The sequence below is a fragment of the Neovison vison genome, chromosome 1 (genome assembly GCF_020171115.1).
Source record: "Neovison vison isolate M4711 chromosome 1, ASM_NN_V1, whole genome shotgun sequence".
Lineage (NCBI taxonomy): Eukaryota > Metazoa > Chordata > Mammalia > Carnivora > Mustelidae > Neogale > Neogale vison.
This window is the reverse complement of record NC_058091.1, coordinates 212,998,447-213,018,719: the sequence shown is the minus strand read 5'-3', so window position 1 is coordinate 213,018,719 and position 20,273 is coordinate 212,998,447. Positions and strand designations below refer to the sequence as shown.

The window sequence follows — 20,273 nt, the reverse complement described above, 5'->3', positions numbered from 1 at the left end:
AAGGACTACTTTTCCATTATTGTTTCCTTATAGCTACAAACACAGCCAAAAACAGAACCTTCATTTAACTGTATAAGACATAACTACTTTAGATCTGGATTAACATTCTAATTTTGTATTAATTTTATAATAACCTAGAAACTAGATACATTTAGAATAGCCAATTCTAGGTGTTATAATGAGTTTCTCAATACTACATGGATTTAGAGTATTAGGTTAACATGGTGTTTTATCAATAAACGAGATACAACAAACATAGCTGTTTCATGACTCTCACTGCTCTCCTCTTTTCCTACTTGAGGGGCGTCTGGGTGGCTCAGTCGGTTAAGCTCTGCCTTTGGCTCAGGTCATAATCCCAGGGTCTCAGGGTCCAGCCCCACGTCAGACTTCCTGCGAAAAGTGTGCTTCTCTCTCTCCCTTTGTCCCTCCTCCAACACACACTCTCTCTGTTCGCTCTTTCTCAAATAAGTAAATAAATAAAATCTTAAAAAAAAAGTTTTATCCTTCACAAAACCTTCCCTCATTGCTCACCTCATTCTACTTCAGACTTTCAATAACTTTCTCCTCTGAAGTTCCACTATATCTTAATACTTCTATCATAGTGGTTACCACATACTATTTCAGTTATGTTTTTCTCCCTATTAGACCAGAACATTATCTCTCTGCACCACTACCTTCTAATATAGACCCTTAAAGAAACAGAGACCTAGTAATTGTTGAATGGACAAACTAATGCATGAACAGACCTTAGCTACTTCATTAGAGTAAAGAGGAAAGTAGGTGTCACACAGGTAGACTAAGATTTAGACTCTTACCTGTCTGGAGTTGGTCAAATACAATTTTGCTCCCAGATTTAAAATCTGCAGTTTTACCAGATCATCTTCACTAGTGAAGCTTTTAGCCATCTTCCTCAAAACATCAGGGGCAATTTTAGGAACTCGTTCACAGTTTTCTCCAATTAGCCAAAGAATACTTGCTCTAGCCACAGGAACCTAACATGAGAAGCAGATTATATAGTTACAAATAAGATAATCACACTCACTCCTTGACAATAACATAGAAAAGGCTCTAAATATAATAAAGGTTTTATATCCACTCATGTAATATGTATACCCAGGAAGTGTACTTTTAGTTATGGGTTTTCCTTAGTTATCAAGGAATTGATCATCAAAACTGATTTCAGAGATAATGCCTTAGAAAACATTCACAGAGAAAAAACCATTTGTCTAGAATCTTGATTCTATCATAGATGTGCAAGTTCATGCACATTTGTTTATGCATTACTGGTGCTGTTTTTGTCCTATAATAGCAGAGGTAAGTACAGTTGATCCTTGAACAATACAGGTTTGAACCATAGTGAGTCTTTACAAATGATTTTTTTCAATAAATACAGCATAATACTGTAAATGTATATTCTCTTCTTTATCATTTTCATAATATTTTCTATTTTCTGGCTTATTTTAAGAACTCAAGTTTGTAATACACGCAACATACAAAGCATGTGTTAATCAACTGTTTATGTTATTGGCTTCTAGTCCACAATAGGCTATCAACACTTAAGTTTTGGGGGAGTCAAAGTTAAACCTGGATATTTCACTGTAGGAAGGAGGGTGTTAAAGCTGAAAATATTCAGTATACAGCAATTTTAGAAAAGGTTTGCTGACTTCTGCTCTAGGGCACTGGTTAATAAACCTAAATGCCCATAAAAAATCATCCAGAATTCTTACTAAAACTACAAGGTTTTGGTATCAGGTCCAGGCAGTAGCTCTGTTATGGGGCCCAGGAATTTACATTTTATGAAGCATCACAGATGATTTCTAAGATGGGAGGCCTGCAAACCATGTTTTGAGAATCCACTGGATAACAGAAAGAAAGAAATAGATTCATTAAAGACCATGATTTCAAATTAAAACTCTTACTATCCTCTATATATTTGCATCTACAGTACTGGGGATATATAAAACTGACAAAATCATCAAAGTATATTTATAAAATCATGAATCCTGGTCTATTATTTGGTCATCAACAAAAGAAACAGGGATAAGATAAATCTGCCTGATACTATATTTTGGCATTTTATTTTTTAATAAAGTACATTTCAATATAATGGGTTTTTTTAATTGCTTTGCTACAAATTGGAAACCATCCATCAGCACCATTAAGACCAACATTTTAGAGTATGCAAATTAGTTTTATTACTATTTGTTTATTTGTATCCTTTTTTACTCCAAAAGAGATTTGAAGGGGTATGTAAATTAGTTTTTGTGAACATTTTCACCTACTATAGAAAATCTGCTTTTCATAATAAATGAAAAAGCCAATGACTATTATTAAGAGGTAGCATCACAAGAAGAGATAATAGCCTTTTTATGAAATCCTTTCCAATTCCTCAAATAAAGTCCTAATATTTTCACTACTGTTTCACAGGTGTACAGGGCATAAGTGCTGAAGAAAAGGAGAGTAGGGACCTTTGCACAACTAAAATTTTTTTTTTTATTTTAATTTTTTAAAAAAAAATTTTTTTTAAATTTATTTGACAGAGATCACAGGTAGGCAGAAAGGCAGGCAGAGAGAGAGGAAGGAAAGCAGGCTCCTTGCTGAGCAAAGAGTCCAATGAGGGGCTCGATCCCAGGACCCTGGGATCATGACCTAAGCTGAAAGCAGAGGCTTTAACCCACTGAGCCACCCAGGAGCCCCTGCACAACTAAAATTTTATCGCAATATCCACCACCTCAAATTCTTTCAAAACACTCATTTATGAAATAGTATAAAATTACTAAGACATTCCTTTTTTTTTTTCAAGATTTTATTTATTTGACAGACAGAGATCACAAGTAAGCAAAAAGGCAGGCAGAGAGAGGAGGAAGCAGGCTTCCTGTTGAGCAGAGACCCTGATGCACTCAATCCCAGGACCCTGGGATCATGACCTGAGCCAAAGGCAGAGGCTTTAACCCACTGAGCCACCCAGGCGCCCCTACTAAGACATTCCTAACTTGGGTGTTTCACCAGAAGTAAAATGAGGTCATCTGAAAGATTTAAAACCTAAGTATATATTTTCACATACTATGACAATAGCATTATCTATAAATTAATATTAGAATGAGCTTAGTAACAGAGAAGAAATCACAGTATTCATGTAATAAGTTTAGTAAGTATAAATAATACATATAATAATAAATGCTATTATAAATCTATTCATGAAGTATAAGACTGATATCCTTACTGTATACTGACTGTGGAAAGAGGTTATTTCTAATGTTCCAAAGGCTACATTGCATTAAAACCTTATTCCCAATCTATTATTTTAAATTGGGCTAAAGAATAGTAATTGAGTGGTACATTAAATTTTCTAGTATGAAGCAATTCAAGTTGCCTGACTCCATGAAAGGTACCTCTAAATAAAAATATATGTACAGGGGCACCTGGGGTGGCTCAGTGGGTTAAGCCTCTGCCTTCAGTTCAGGTCATGGTCTCAGGGTCCTCGGATTGAGCCCCACATAGGGCTCTCTGCTCGGCGGGGAGCCTGCTTCCTCCCTCTCACTCTGCCTGCCTCTCTGCCTACTTGTGATCTCTCTCTGTCAAATAAATAAATAAAATATTTTTTAAAAAAGAATATATGTACAACTTCAGATTTTGGTTATGCTAGAATTACTTTTCTTAAATACTTTATTATATACTACTGGTATAAAAATTAGAATTCTAGGACATTTTAACCTACAATCACACTTTAAGTAATTTTCTTCTGGTAACACAGTTATAATTCTTTTTTGCAATTAAGAAGACAATTTCAAAAAGTTTTAAGAGATTGTTTATATTCCTACTTATAAATATACTAAGATTAAAATAATATTTAAACACTCTAAACATTCATAATGCATACATTTAAAACACAATTCTTTGGGAAAAATGAAAATCAATAAATTATAATGCTCACAATGAAGAATCTCAAGACGGTGGTGGTAGAGGGCAGGGTAATATTCAGAGGTTCTAGAACTGAGGTAATTAAACTTCCAAGTAAGCATATTAAAAACTTCAGAAAACTTCTCCACAATAGGAAATAATACCAATATAAAATATATTTATGCCAAATTCTTAGTGACAGCAATTTATTAAAAAGCTTAGGAAATTGACAAGCCCAGTGTTTCTGTATGTTTGGCTGCAACCAGAATCCTAAGATTTTCAAATCCCAGCCCTACCTTTCTCTCCCAATTAAGTTACAGGACTCCCATTTGTAAACCACTGATAATATGATTCATAGCATCACCACTCTCAAAGATTTAAAATAAAAAAATTAAAAAAAAATAAATAAAATAAAATAAAAAAATTAGTCACTTTTTGTTCTCCATGGTCTTTTCAATCACAGAATGAACAGGACCACTGAACTAAAACCAAACTAATAATACACATATACAAATTAATAATATACATATGCATAAGACATAATACTTTTATTATGAACTTCTGCTTTTCAATATTTTCAAAGACAAGCTGGATTGTAAATGACTTTGATTCTTTATTCTAAATGTCCTGATCAAGTGGTTCTAAGTGCACTTTTTAAACCTTCTACAAGAAAGCAGTTTCCACTGTCATTTTAAACCCATTAACTTGCCTGTAAAAAATACGATTCCTAGTTGACCACAGCAGTTATAGAAAGAGTTTACAGATCACCCTGTAAGCAGTTCAATGTAAAAGTTATTATATTTCAACACTAGCCACTGCACAATGCAGTAGTGTAAAATAAATCCTGCAACATCAATTTTATTTATTTAAATTTGTCAAAGGGAAAATCAGTAAACATCTAAACAAACTGCATAAAACTAACAAATCAGATCCAATATTCTGTATCTGGACTCAATATGCATTAACACTATAACATGAATTAAGTTGGGGCAAAAGGGCAAGGCTAGTTACCTTGTGAAATGGCAGGCATTCAGGGAGGCACCAGGGCAAGGACTACATAAAGTGCTATTTCAATACTACTCAGTAGTCTTCACAAAATAACATCTTTTAATTGCTCTCTTATGATATTAAGTCCTTATCTACCCCTAAAACATTGTATGAAACTCTGATGGGGTAATCTTCATGTAGCATGCATTTTATTCTGGAAAAACTGCTCTACAAGCAGTCTTTACTAGACATGAAGTACAGTCCAAAGGATAAATATCCACAATCAAAACATGTAAGTTGACTATACTACCTACACAGATATAACTTATTCAGTCTGAATTTAAAAAGTAGAATGTAAATTTTAGTTCTCATATTTTCAACTATGTCACTTAATAAATAACAAATGGAATCAAAATCTCGAAACAACAAAATCTAAATTTCTTTTTAAAAAAATCATATAGTTAACATCTACTGAGTTCTTACCATGCAACTGGCACTGTTTTAAGACTTTACCTGTTTTCTCAGTCTATTATATAACACAAAAAACCCGAGAAAGTAGCCTCTACCATCATTCCCACTTGATATATGACAAAACTGGGGCACAAAGAGGTTAAGAAACATGTCCAGCATCTTACAGCTTGTCAGTGGTGGAAGTAAGACTGGAAGTCCAAGTCTGAATCCAGAGTTCACCATGGCTACTGGACAGAGACAAAATGAGTATTTTATACTAGGAAAAATATCAGCCAGCAAGGCAGGAAGACCGGTTTTGGTCCTGGATCAATCATGTAAATCATGGAGACAAATAACTTGACATCAGTAGGCCTCATTTACTCATTAATCAAATGAAGGATTACTCCTTTGGCCCAGTTCTTCTGCCATGGTGTATAATGGCTCCTTTATGGCCTTGTCTGCAGCTTTTCCAAGAGCTGGCTTTTCAGGAGAGCTCTAGGCCATTCTCTTGACAATTCCTGCATGTATGCATGTGGGGCATTTCCCCCACCTCCTTAGATCTTTTGTTCTATGGATAAGATGGCCAGAATGGAAAGAGATCTGGCTATCATTTTTGTTACCCCTCCTGGAGGGTAGATGAGCCCAGGATTCTATCCTGATAAAGTGGCTTAAGCATTGAGAGAAAACAGGCTCAAAGTGTCTTCTTGTCCTTTGACATTGTCCAGATTGGCTCTTTCTAACCAGTACTGGTTTAAGATATTACCCCTGGAAGTAGAGTGAAATATATAGAAATTCAGGAAAAAAGGTCTCCTTTGAGGCTCTCAGATTTACCTTTCCATTTCAGAATCAATCACTTACCCACATTTAAGAGTCGTTAAGTGCTTGGTCAGAATAATAAAGCCCTGTTTCCTTTTCCACATGTCTGTTACTCTTTAAATAAACAGCTCTCTTGAATATTTGGAGGAAAAGGATTCTAGGGATTCAGTCACTCCCCATTCCTGACTTTGAAGTTGCTGTCAGTTATACCCCTCACCACCTTCTTCTGGCATAACTTGTACCACCAATCCTTAATCATTTTTAGGATTCTGCATTACAAACTATCTTCCTTGCCCCACTTTCAAACACTTCAACTTCTTCAGAAACATTAAGTAAACAGTAACAACTCATCACCTTTTAATTCTCTAAAATTTCACAATTTTGCTATAGAACTATATATAGTTTTCTTTTAATTATTTGAATCTCCCTTTGAATCACATGCCTAATTTGTTCACTTTTGCTTTCTCTCTTTGCCTTATCAAAATCAGGAGGGGTAAGGCACCTATGTCTGGGTGGCTCTGTCAGTTAAAGGTCCCAATCTTGATTTTGGCTCAGGTCATGATCTCAGAGTTGTGCGATCCAGCCCCATGGTGGGCCCCACACTCAGCAGTGAGTCTACTTCTCTCTCTCATCCTCTCCCTCTGCCCCTCCCCTCACTTGCATGCTCATGCACTCTCTCTCAAATAAATAAATAAATCTTTTAAAAAAGAATCAGGAGGGGTTATCTACTTTATTGGCTTCCCAAAGAAGATTTAAGATGCATTTATTAATTTCAATGATCTTTTTTTGGTATCCTATTTTACAAAATCAACTTTGATCCCTTTTAGACTTTCATGTTTTATTTCACTGTTGTTTTCCAAATGTCTTTTTTTTTTAAGATTTTTTAAAAATTTATTTATTTGACAGAGATCACAAGTAAGCAGAGAGGCAGGCAGAGAGAGAGGGGGAAGCAGGCTCCCCTCTGAGCAGGGAGCCTGATGTGGGGCTCATTCTCTGGACCCTGAGATCATGACCTGAGCCGAAGGCAGAGCCTTAATCCACTAAGCCACCCAGGTGCCCCTCTTTTTCAAATTTATTAAGACAAACACCAAATCCTTTTATTTCTGGTCTCTTTACATTAAAAATGGTAGCAGTGACCACTTTAGCCATACCCCACACATTTAAAACAAAGTGTTTTCTTTTCCTGTATTTTACATAAAGCTTGTATTTTTTTCTTTTAAACCTTCTTTCACCTAGAAGTATATTTCTTACTTCAAAATTTTTCTGGTACCCTTTTAGATTAATTCTAATTTTACTGCTTAAAACATAAAATCTTTAAGTTTTCTTTATGTCCAAGTACATTCTTGATTTTTTGTAAACTGTTTCATGAATACACCCATAAAAGTGGGTATTATCTGTTCAAGAAATATAAAATTTTACCTACAGGACTGAATCAAATATGTATTCTATTTTTTAATTACTCTTTATCTTTATGTGCATAACTTACTCAAAATCTGGATATATCAAAATATGAGAGAAGCATATTAAAGTCATCCACAAATTTCTCCTTGCAAGTTTTTCTTTCCCTTTTCCCCCCTTTTCTTTTTTTTTTTTTAAGATTTTATTTATCCATTTATTGGAGAGAGAGAGAGAGCGCGTGCACAAGCAGAGGGAGAGGGAGAGGCAGACTCCCCACTGAGCTGGGGCTTGATCCCAGGACCCTGGGATCATGACCTGAACCGATGGCAGATGCTTAACAGACTGAGCCACCCAGGCACCCCTCTCCTTGCATTTCTAATGGATATTTCCATTATATATTTATTTGGTTGCCATATTTTTGTGTGCATATAGGTTTATGCCTCTCGGTTTCTTTGTAAATTGTCTTTTTTCATTGTATAATGTTCTTTCTTATCTTCCTGCCTTTTTTTTTTTAAAAAATTTTTTTTTAAAGATTTTATTCATTTATTTGACAGAGAGAGATCACAAGTAGGCAGAGAGGCAGGCAGAGAGAGAGAGGAGGAAGCAGGCTCCCTGTTGAGCAGAGAGCCCGATGCGAGACTCGATCCCAGAACCCTGAGATCATGACCTGAGCCGAAGGCAGCGGCTTAACCCACTGAGCCACCCAGGCGCCCCTCTTCCTGCCTTTTTTAAAAAAGAGGTTTATTTATTTTGAGAGAGAGAGAGAAACAGAGAGAGCAAGCACCAGCAGGGGGAGGGGCAAGCAGACTCCTTGATGAACAGAGAGCCCAATGCAGGGTTTGATCCCAGGACTTCAGGATCACGACCTGAGCAGAAGGCAGACACCTGACTGAGCCACTAGGCATCCTTCCTTCTGCTTTTAATTAATTTTAAATCTCACTTTCTTGTTCATCTTCACTTAACATCTCATTTCCTATCTTCTTTTTTCAATCTTTATCACTTTGATTAAGGTGTTATAATTATAAATGGCTAGCTTTTGTTTTTCACTCCAATTTGAAAGTCAGTCTTTTAATGAGAGAATTAAGTCCCTTCATATGTACGGTAGGATATACTTGAATTTTTACCCTTCCGCCTTACTTTATTATTTTTAAAAATTTATTATTTATTTTACAATTGTTTCCTTTTTTCCCCTTTGAATTTGAAATTCCTATCATACTTCCATATTCTACTAACCATTATCTTCTGACAAAAACAAAAACAAAAAAAGGCTTCTGAGTTCATTCTGAGTTAATTTTTGTGAGTGGAGTGAGACAGTTTTCCAGTTTCATTGTTCTCCATGTGTTGCTCTAATTCTCCCAGCACCATTTGTTGAAGAGACTATCCTTTTTCCATTGGGATTCATGAATATTAGTTTGTTGACCATAAATGCCAGGGTTTAATTCCAGGCTCTATATTCTGTTGCATTGGTTTTTATGCCTATTTTTGTGCGAGTACCCTATACTTTTATTACAATGGCTTTGCAGTACGGTTAGAATCAGGGAGTGCAATACCTCCAGATTTGTTATTTCTTTTTCTCGGGATTTTTTGCCTATTTGGTGTCTTTTGCAGTTCCACACAAGTTTTAGGATTGTTTCTTCTATTTCTGTGAAAACTGTGTTTTGTGTTTTGATGGGGATTACATTAAATGGCTTTAAGTAGAATGGCCATTTTAACAATATTAATCCTTCTCTACCATGAATGTGGGTTGTCTTTACTTATACAGATCTTCCACTTTTTTTTTTTTTTTAAGATTTTATTTATTTGACAGAGATTTATCTGCCAGAGACAGGCAGAGAGGCAGGCAGAGAGAGAGAGAGAGAGAGAGAGAGAGAAGTGGGCTCTCTGAGGCACGATCCCAGAACTCTGGGATCATGACCTGAGCAGAAGGCAGAGGCTTAACCCACTAAGCCACCCAAGCACCCCAGATCTTTCACTTTCCTACTGAAAATTTATTCCTACTCATTTTATTGTTTTGATTCTATTGTGAAGAGGATGGTTTTATTTTTCAGATGCTTCATTTCCTGTAAAGGAATGTAACTGATGTCTCTACGTTATTCTGTACCCTGCCTTGTAACTGAAATCACTGATTAATTCCAACAGTATTTTGACTAACTCTGGGGATTTGCTATATATAGGATTGTATCCTATATCATATTCTTGCATTGCTCCTGATCTCAGGGAAAACGTTTTCTATTTTTTCCCAATGAGTATAATGTTAGCTGTAGGTATGTCATATACAGCCTTTACTATGTTGAGATACATTCCTTCTACAACCAATCCATTAAGGATTTTTATCATGAAGGGATGTTATATTTTGTCAAATGCTTTTTCCTGACTCTATTCAGATAATCATGTGATTTTTGTCTTTCAGCTTATTAAAGTGATGTATTGAATTTATTGACTTGTATACAGTGAACCATCTTTGCATGCTAAGGATAAATCCGATTTGGTCATGGCATATAATCCTATTAAAGTGTTCCTGAATTCAGTTTGCTATTATTTTGTTGAAAATTTTTCCATCTTTATTCATTAGGGATACCGGTCTACAGCTTTCTTCTTCTGTGGTATCCTATTTGCAGAATGGGTCTGGAAGTGTTCCCTCCTGCTCATTATTTTGGAAGAGTTTGAGGATTAGTGTTAATTCTTTCTTTAAATGTTTGGTAGAATTCTACTCTTGGCAGGTTGTGTGTTTCTAAAAATGGTACCCATTTCTTCTAGATTATGTAATTTGTTGGCATATAATTGTTTATAGTGGTCTGATAATTCTATATATTTCTGTAGTATCAGTTTTAATGTTTCCTCTTTCATTTCTAATTTTATCTATTTATTTTTTCTTTCCCTTAGTCTAGCTAAAGGTTTGTCAGTTTTGCTTATCTTTTCAAAGAACCAGCTCTTAGTTTTATTGATCCTTTCTGTTATTTTTCTGGTCTCTATTTCATTTATTTCTACTGTGATACTTCTTATTTTTCTTCTTCTGCTGGCTCTGGGTTTTAATTAAATGTAGTTCTTTGAGATATAAAGTTAGGTTGTTTTTTGAGATATTTCTAATTTCTTAATATGTGTGTTTATTACTATAAATTTTTCTCTCAAAACTGCTTTTGCTGGATACCATAATATTTGATATGTTGTGTTTTCATTTTCACTTATTTCAAGATAATTTTTTTTTCTTTTAATTTCCTTTTCAACTCAGTGGTTGTTTAGGAGAGTGTTGTTTAGCTTCCACATACTTGTATACCTTTTTGCTTTCCTCTTATTGTTGATTTCCAGCTTCATACAATTATTGTCAGAAAAGAAAGTTGGTATGGCTTTAAGCTTCCTAAATTTGCTAATATCAAATCTACTCTCTTAATCCCTATATCTCTCATACACGGTTTCTGAGAGGTCCTGGCTTTGATAATTAGAATCAATAATGAGAGTAGATATAAAGACAAAGAACACTCTGGTGAGAGATTTGGTGGGAGCTCAGATGCTAACAGACTCCTGTGAGTGTTATTCTTAGCTTTAAGATACACATATAACTGCCCTACAAGCTTTACTAAGACCTTGAGGGAAAGAAAATTTTGCTACCAGAGATATTAAATATTGATCCTGATGCAGCTTCCAAACTCTGCCTTAAACCACACAAATACAATCCCTCTGAAGAGACTCAGTATACATTACCCCATCTTCAAAGATGAAAATAATGTATTTCCCCCTAAACTACAACCCTATCACTTATAGAACATTAGTTTTAAACTTTAAACAACAATGGAAAAAAAAAAAAAACTTTAATTGAAGGGACAGACATAGTGAAGGGCAAACACAATGGAAAAGAGTTTGAAGAAAAACCAGAAAGAAGCCATGGAGAATGTTTCAAAAGGGAAGCAGCAGTATGTGAAGTCAAATGCTAACAAAAGATCATGAAAGACACTGACAGCAAATTATCCACTGGGTTTAATAAGAAGATAGTCAATGACACTGGAAAAGTCAGTGTTAGTGGAGTCAGGGGAGTCAAAATCAGACTGAGACAGACTGAGGAACGCTGAAAAGAGGAAATAAAATTAGAAAAGGGGAATGAAATAGGACCTAAATAATAGACAGGAGACACTTACATAATACCACTATGTGCCAGGAAATATTCTTAAGAGCATGACACATATTAACTAATTTAATATGTATAAAATATCAGGTTTTGTTTTCATTTACTATGACCATTTTAAGATGGAAAAGTATGAAGATTTTAATATAAAAGCACAGAGTAAATAAGCAGTGGAACAAAGTTAATATTTATTTTTTAATTTTATTTTTTAAACACAATTTCAGATTTATAGAAAAGCTGGAAGAATAAAAACATCCTCTGAATACCCTTCACCCAGATTCCTCAAATGTCATCACTTTACTATATTTGCTTTAGTTTTCTATATATATACAGATATTTTGTTTCCTAAATTGAAAGAAGTTGTAGATTTATCCTTAAACATCAAAATACATCATTGCAAACTTTGTAATTAAAGGAATGCTCTTACATTGCTATAGTAAAATGATTTAAAAATTAGAAATTGAAATACAGAACCAATACTACTAATCTACAGATTTATTGAGATTTGACAGATTATCCCTACCAAATCTTCCCAAATCCTTCACAGAAAAAGAAAATAAAAAAGTATGTGTTGCATACTTTTAAACTCTCTTAATAGGAAAAAGTTCCTGAGTTTTTCTTAACATTTCATGACATAGATATTTTTAAGGAGTGTAGCCACTTATTTTGTAGCATACTCCCATTTGGGTTTATCTCATGTTTCTTCTTCCTCTTTTTTTTTTTTTTTTAAATTTTATCTTATTTTTTCAATGTTCCAGCATTCATTGTTTATGTACCACACCCAGTGCTCCATGCAATACGTGCCCTCCATAATACCCACTACCAGGCTCATCCAAACCCCCACTTTCCCTAGCAAAACCCTCAGTTTGTTTCTCAGAGTCCACTGTCTCATGTTTCTTCTTGATTATACTCAAGTCATTCACTTTTGCAAGAATTCAACAGACCTGATGTTAAGTTCTGTTCACTATATCATATCAGGTGGTATTTAATTATATTGCTGGCAATGTAAACCATGTTCATTTGGTTCAGTTAACACCTGCAAGGTTTCTCCATTGTAAAAGTTAATAGTCTTTAATTTATGTTTTGTAATTAAGTATCATATGAGAATATACTTTGCAACTATACAAATACCCTCTGACTACCTGAACTTTTACCCTCTACTTTTTACCGTTTGTTAATGAATCTAACCTCAGTCTATTATTATTGTGATGGCTTGCAAATGGTGATAGTCTAATTTCATCATTCCTCCATTTATTTGTTGTATACTGTAAGAAAGAGCTTTCCCTTCTCCCTTAATCAATCATTCATTCATTCATTCATTCATCCCAGTGTGGTCTCAACAGAGTCTTACCCTATTCAATAGGCCATAATCCTTTTACTATAATTTATTTTGCTTTCCAAATTGGCCACTGGGAGCCCCTTCAAGCTGGCTTTTGTGTCTTTCTGACACATCTCTACCATTCTGTGAGCATTTCCTTGCCTTTTTTGCCCAACAAGATGTTCCCAGATCATCTTATTCTTTCCTTGCCCTACTTCTAAAATCAGCCATTTCTCTAAGCAGCCCTGTCCGTCAAGGGGTGAATGAAATTTAAAAACTAAGGTCTACCAAAAAGGAATGCAGTACTACATTCCAGAACATGCACAAACTTTGAAAACATACTAAGTTAAAGAAGCTAGACACAAAAGGCCATTTGACATATGATTCCATTTATATCAAATGTCCAAAATAAGCAAATCCATAGAGACAAAGTGGATTTGTTAGCTGACAAGGGCTGGACTAAAGGGAGAATCAGTTTTACTGGAATGATGAAAACATACTGGAATTACATAGTAGTGATGGTTGCACAACCTTACAAATACACCAAAAACTGCTATATTATATGAGTGTATATTATGGTATAAAATTATATCTCAGTTTAAAAAAAAAAAACAAGATCTAGGCACTAGGTGTGCTCATTTGTATTGAGGCATTATTGCATGCAGGCCCTCTCAAAAAAATAGATAATTGTATACTCAATACACACATTCATATGCATATACATAAATGTGTGTGAACACACACATTTACACACTCAAATGCATCTACAATTTATAAAGTCATGAAGTTTACACTGAAATCTCCACTTCCAATCTAACAATGCAGCATTTATTCCATCTTTCCCCTTTTCCAGATTTATAATTCCCTTCCACAACAGTGTAAAATCTCAGAACCAGGATTTGAATCCAGATAGTTAAGCTCTCTTAGCCACTACATCTTAAGATGTCCATTATCTTAACAACACTATAATTTATTGACTAAAATCTAGTTAAATTCAGAAAGATCACTTAATTGGTACTCACAGTTATACTGTCCAAGAGTTTAGCCATATGTTTAATAATTTCACCATGTTGTGCAGGTTGCATTTGCAGTAATTTCTTAATAACAACTACACTTTCAGCAACAACTATTTCTGAAAAAGAGAGATTATTCACATTAAATATGTATAATGCAATTCAAATGCAATATTCCTGGTAAAATATGAATTTAAGTTAGCAAAATATTCTACATGTCTCAAATGACTAGGTGTAAACTATAACCACAAGTAAATTTCCAAACTTTGGGGGTGAATACTGTCTTAAACAGAGGAGTATACTTTTAATTTCTAACTTCTGTTGTTGCCTCCTAACTTCTGATATCCCCTTCCAATACCCGCCTCTTTGAATGAGAAAAGCAACGCGAGGTTAGATTTTGCTGCTCACCAGAATATTCAAGTGTCTTTAGCTTTTAACTATAACTTTCAAATACTTGATTTCTACCATAGGATGGTAATCAAATAGCCACCATGTAAGATATTTGGTTCCTATCAACTACATAATGGGTATCAAACACCTACAATCTAAATAACTTTTTTCCCAATTCTAAAGAAAACAGCTAACTAAAAACAAAAAAATTCCTTAAGGGATATGTCCAGAAAAGTGAGTATTGAAGATCATTAATGGTAAGAAGGGTGTTACTATAGAAATAGCACTGACTTCAGAGCCAGAAAGGGTGGGCTTATGTGCTAGATTGTTTCCATTTGTCCAGTGAATCCACTCTCTGCCTTTCCTGACCCACTCTTTGTCCTTAGAGGTTGACCTCTGCAGATTGCATCAACTAGACTCCCTTGTCCCTGGCTTCCAGCTATGTTTAGCTGATAGGACATACTAGCAGGAGATCAAGGGGGCAGAAGAAGAGAATTATTGCTATCATGGACCTCTACTACCAGGTTTCCCTGGCAATGTGTACATTCTCCTACTGATAGCTTCAGTGCTTCTGAATGGTTCTCACCTGCTGAACTGCTCACATTCCTTACACCCCTTTCCTTCAGCTCTAGATATGATAAAGGGGCTTCCCATGGTCAGTAACCTGTTAGCCTCTGGACGTTATATCATACCTTCTTGGTTTCTCTTAATCCTGCCCACATCTTATAAATAGTTCCTTCAGGGGCACCTGGGTGGCTCAGTGGATTAAGCCTCTACCTTCAGCTCAGGTCATGATCTCAGAGTACTAGGATCGAGCCCCCAATCAGGCTCTCTGCTCAGCGGGGAGTCTGATTCCCCAGCCCCCTGCCTGCCTATCTGCCTACTTGTGATCTCTCGCTGTCAAATAAAATCTTTGAAATAAATAAATAAATAAATAAATAGTTCTTTCATTAAATTCTCTTCAATCATACCTTTTAAGTATGCCATCTGTTTCTTGCCGGAGCAAGAAATATATTTCTTATTATATATAATATATAACATTAACTCATATAATAAAACTAATATATATATTAGTAAATCTATAACTAATATAATAATATTATTATAATTAACTAATATAATAATTGGTCCTGGGAGTGACTCCAAGGAAGCAGTTCCTGAAACTGGGATTCTGAGATTGAGTTATCACACTGAAGTGGCTAATTGCTAGTCCAGAGTTACATTTTTGGTGGTACCAGCAGATAACTGTAATCCAATTAGATTACAATTTAGAGAACTTATGGAATGATTCTTATATAAACAAATACTAATGCTACTGAAGCCAAATAAATAAGTCTACAATGCCTTAACTTATTATTTTGACATTTTTTATTAATAGGGCTTCATGGACATTAGAAATTCCCCTGGCATACACTACAAAGGTGCTTTTTAATATTATACTAGAAATGCCATGATTTGTGTTGTTATTCTCTGAAAAAAATATGTATATATTTTTTAAAAGATTTAATTTATTTGTTTGACAGAGACACAGCAAAAGAGGGAACACAAGCAGGGGGAGTGGGAGAACGAGAAGCAGGCTTTCTGCCAAGCAGGGAGCCCAATTTGGGGCTTGAACCCAGGAACTGGGGATCATGACCCCAGCTGAAGGCAGACAGATGCTCAATGATGAAGCCACCCAGGGGCCCCTAAAATGTATTTTCTTACCTGGCTCTAAGAATACAAGTAAAATTTTTATCATTTTAATCATTATTAAACATACTTATTTCAAATTACATAGCCCTTTCTCCAATAGAATGATAAATTGATGGTTATACAATGCTTTAATTTACGATATGAGAAAATGTTTCTTTCTCTTCTATAGTAATATATGGTAGGTACCTTATTTTCATTATTTTAAAGATGAAGAAAGACAAATGCCCTAGAACTATATGACTTTATCCAGAATTCAGAAGGTACCATTTCATCTCTAAATTCTAAGTTAAGAGGTACAGCTACTATACAAAGACCACCACTTTGAGCTTTGATGAAAACAAATGTTAAGATCCCGACTTTGTCAAACTTATACTCTAGGTAAGAAAAATTAAAAGTAATTACTATGCAAAGTAAAATATGGTAAATGTGGCTTTAAGAATCCACAGTATAAAATTTTTTTATTTTTAAAATGTAGTATTACAAAACTAGACAAAGAAAAATATTGTATAATTTTAATTATACACATGGAGAGGCAGGATTGGCTATAGCTGAAAAATAGATTTGGTATCATTCATCCATTACTTTCCTATTGTTGTTATAAATTACCACAAACTTAGTGGCTTAACACAATACAAATTCAGTGTCTTACAGTTCTAGAATTAGAAGTTAACAGTTTAGACCTTAAGGGGCTAAAAGCAAGATGTCAATAGGATACCTCTCTATGGAGGTTCTAGGAGAAAATCTATTCTTTGCCTTTTCTAACTTCTGCAGGTTGTTCCCATTCCTTGACTCAAGGTCCTGATCTAGCAATGGCATCACTTCAATCTCTACTTCTGACATCTGACTTTCTTGACCTCCCTCCTTTTCTTAAAAGGACCCTTCTGATCTCCATCTCAAGAATCTTAATCACATCTGCAAAATCCCTTCTGCCCACAGGTTCTGGGCATAATAACCTGGACATCTTCAGTAGAGGTCTTTATTCACCCACCCCATGTGCCCTCTCACCCCTTCATGTAATTTCACCCTACTTTTCTTTTACTCTATCTCCTGTTTTTCAAAGACCACAGGACTGCAATGCTGTTCTACCATAAGCACAAAATGATCCTGTGTTCTGGACCTTTCCTAGCTTCCTCTTTGTTCTTAATAAGACTTAAGGGTCCTTACTGTAAAAAATAGAGCTTACTGTTCTGTTTTGTTTTTTAATTTAACTTCATTTTGGTAAGAACACTTAATATGAGATCTACCCTCTCACAAAACTTTATCTGCATTATTGTTGATTATAGGTATAATGTTGTACAGCAAATCTCTAGAGCTTATTCAGCTTACTTAACAGAAACATTATGTTTGCTGTTTCGTAATTCCCTATTTCCCTTTCCCCCCACCCCTGGTTACTATCATTCCACTCTCTGATTCTATGAATTTGACTATTTTAGATTTCACACAAGTGGAATCATAAAGTATTTGGCTTTTCGTGACAGGTTTATTTCACTTAGCCTATGCCTTCCAGGTTACTACAGTGTACTATTGCCATCATTTTGCAAATGAAGAATCTGAAGCACAGGGAGATCGAGTAATTTATTCAAGATAACATTAACATTCAAACATAGGTAGTCTAGTTCTACAAGCAAGCAGACAGCCCCCAAAAGAGTAAGTGGTCAATACACAGAAAAACTATAATATACTTATTTTATATTACTGTCTCCCTTCATTAGACTGTTAACTCTGTAAAGGCAGGAACCTTTTATAGGCTGAATGAATATCTTAGTCACCTATTTAACACTTACTAAATACCCCAACTATATTGAAGTTCTCAATAAACATTTACTGAATTATATAAAACTCAATGAAATAAAAAATAGTCCTCTGCCTCAATCTTTCTAGTTTACAGTAGATGGTAAATTTATTCAGCCAAATGAAATGCAGATTTCTCATAAAGATCCTTGAGAAATTTGTCATATTAATCTCAGATAGTGATACTGAATTGTTTTAGGCAAGCTTCAAGTCTGCCTTGAAAAGTCCTCTCCATGTTAAGAAGGGATAAGTCAGAAACATTAAAAAATAAAAACAAAACATGGGGCACCTGGGTGGCTCAGTGGGTTAAAGCCTCTGCCTTCAGCTCAGGTCATGGTCTCAGGGTCCTGGGATAGAGCCCCACATTGAGCTCTCCGCTCAGTGGGGAGCCTGCTTCCTTCTCTCTCCCTGCCCCTCTCTCTGACTACTTGTAATCTCTATCAAATAAGTAAATAAAATCTTTAAAACAAAACAAAAAAACCCTACAAGTCTAAAAACAGTGTGTTAAATATATGTAAAAAAACAAAACAAAACAAAACAAAACAATGGAGCCTACAGGCTGCCCCAAGGGTTTAAGATACATTATCTGAACAGATGAGCAGATATTTGTATTAATATAAAATCAAGAGTCACAGATCTTAGAGCTTCAAAAGATACTAGAGATTTTAAAGAAACTGAGGCCTCATTCTAGATACCTATTCCTAAGAGCAGATTTTTTAATAGAAGAAAGGAGTTCTGTTGTCAGGATTGGCCATTTTTAAATTAAAAATATTATTACTTTCCTTAATGCTACTGATTTTAATATAAATATTCTCCTTATTTGCTTTACTAATTTTAATTAGGTTTCCAAATGACAAAAGTATATTCATGTGAAAAAAAATTAAAGAATCAGAAAGTATAGGCTAATGATGATTATACAACCAAAATCTGAACAATTAATGTTTCTAAATATTAAACTACAGAGAAAAAAGCCATTGTTATAATGATGGTTTTGATTTGTCAAAAACAAAAGCCTAAACATCAAAATATCAGAGTTTAAATAAGTAAATTCTCCTACTTTTAAGAGTGAATGTAGATTATTTTAATCTCCCATCACATAATTACAAAACAATCTATTCTTTCCTTCAAAGTGCTAATGGGGTAGAATATTCGTCTTTTAAATGAAAGTCAATAAAAGGTATCTTTCAAGAAATTAATATATTACAAAACTGAAGTAGAGATGATTGCTTTAAAATCTACAACAATTTCACATGAGAAAAAAAAGGTCAAAAACTAAAATTCAGAAACCTTGAATATATTTTGTATTTAAAAGAACTAATGAGTGTTCTAATTTATAGTACTTTTTGTATACTGAATTTTAAAAGAAAAATTACCCTGGTAAATCTTGGTTCATAATCTTTAATGTTCTGGAAATATTTTCCCAAGAAATGTATCATAAATAATAGAATAGAAAGTCATTATTAAGATACAGGTAATAAAACATGTTTTTCAACTCATATTTTAAAGTGTAACACAGAAATAGAGACAAAAAGAATGAAAAGTAGAAACAAGTAAAATGAATGACATTTAGCATCCTAATCTCCTCTAGTTACTTTCTATAGTCAATTAAATTACTTTCCTTGAAAATTTTTGTTGCCACTTAGTTTTAATATTACATGTAGAAAAATGTTCTATCCATCATATTATCTTGAATTTACAGGATTAAAGTTTATAATTTTATGTTCACAATAAAAAACACTCTAAATTGGGCTAAATTTTGTTTCAGTTTTTTCATTAGAAGTAGTGATCACAATAGTATAATTTTCTAAAGAGATTTACATGTGGGATTTGATAATTAGGGATAAAAGAGTTACTTAGTGAAAATACAAATAATAATATAAATAAAATTTAAATATAATCAATTTTCTTACATTTCAACTCATGCTTCCTATGTCCTATATGCCTATGTTTAAATATGACATATTTATACTTAGAATTCCACAAATCATTTCAATGATTTTACACAGAAAATTGAACTTTTCCTAAAAAGAATCTGTTTTAATCAAATATACACTTATAATAAAAATCCTCTACATAAATTATTATAAAGGTGAAAGGGACTAATACTGATCTTTCTCCAAATGGCTTTATTTATTCTAAAGTCATACCACAGAAATAACAGACATTTTACCACAGAACAGTATGAAATCTAGATTATGCATTTTAGTGGTTATCACCTATCAGGTTTTACAAAATGTTTACATGTTGTTTGGCTTAAAAACACAAAGCTGTTGCAAACTGATGACTTTTAAATTGAATTTAATATTGAATATAAAATTATTAGCTGAATTTCTGAAAGAAAAAACAACAAAAAAAACCTCTGAAGGTACACAATAAACATACATTTTGATCTAGCCACTTC

The 20,273-nt window shown here is 34.1% G+C and overlaps 1 protein-coding gene across 5 annotated transcripts in view; it reads right to left on the bottom strand.

Annotated features, from left to right (window-relative positions):
* AP3B1 (adaptor related protein complex 3 subunit beta 1) overlaps positions 1-20,273 on the bottom strand; it is a 356,383-nt gene that overhangs the window by 130,781 nt on the left and 205,329 nt on the right. For all 5 annotated transcript variants that reach the window (XM_044266584.1, XM_044266594.1, XM_044266568.1 and 2 more), the window contains 2 exons: positions 14,009-14,118; positions 816-992 (listed from right to left, as the gene is read on the bottom strand). In XM_044266584.1, coding sequence (XP_044122519.1) covers positions 816-992; positions 14,009-14,118 — 287 coding nt within the window. The remainder of the gene's footprint in view (positions 1-815; positions 993-14,008; positions 14,119-20,273) is intronic.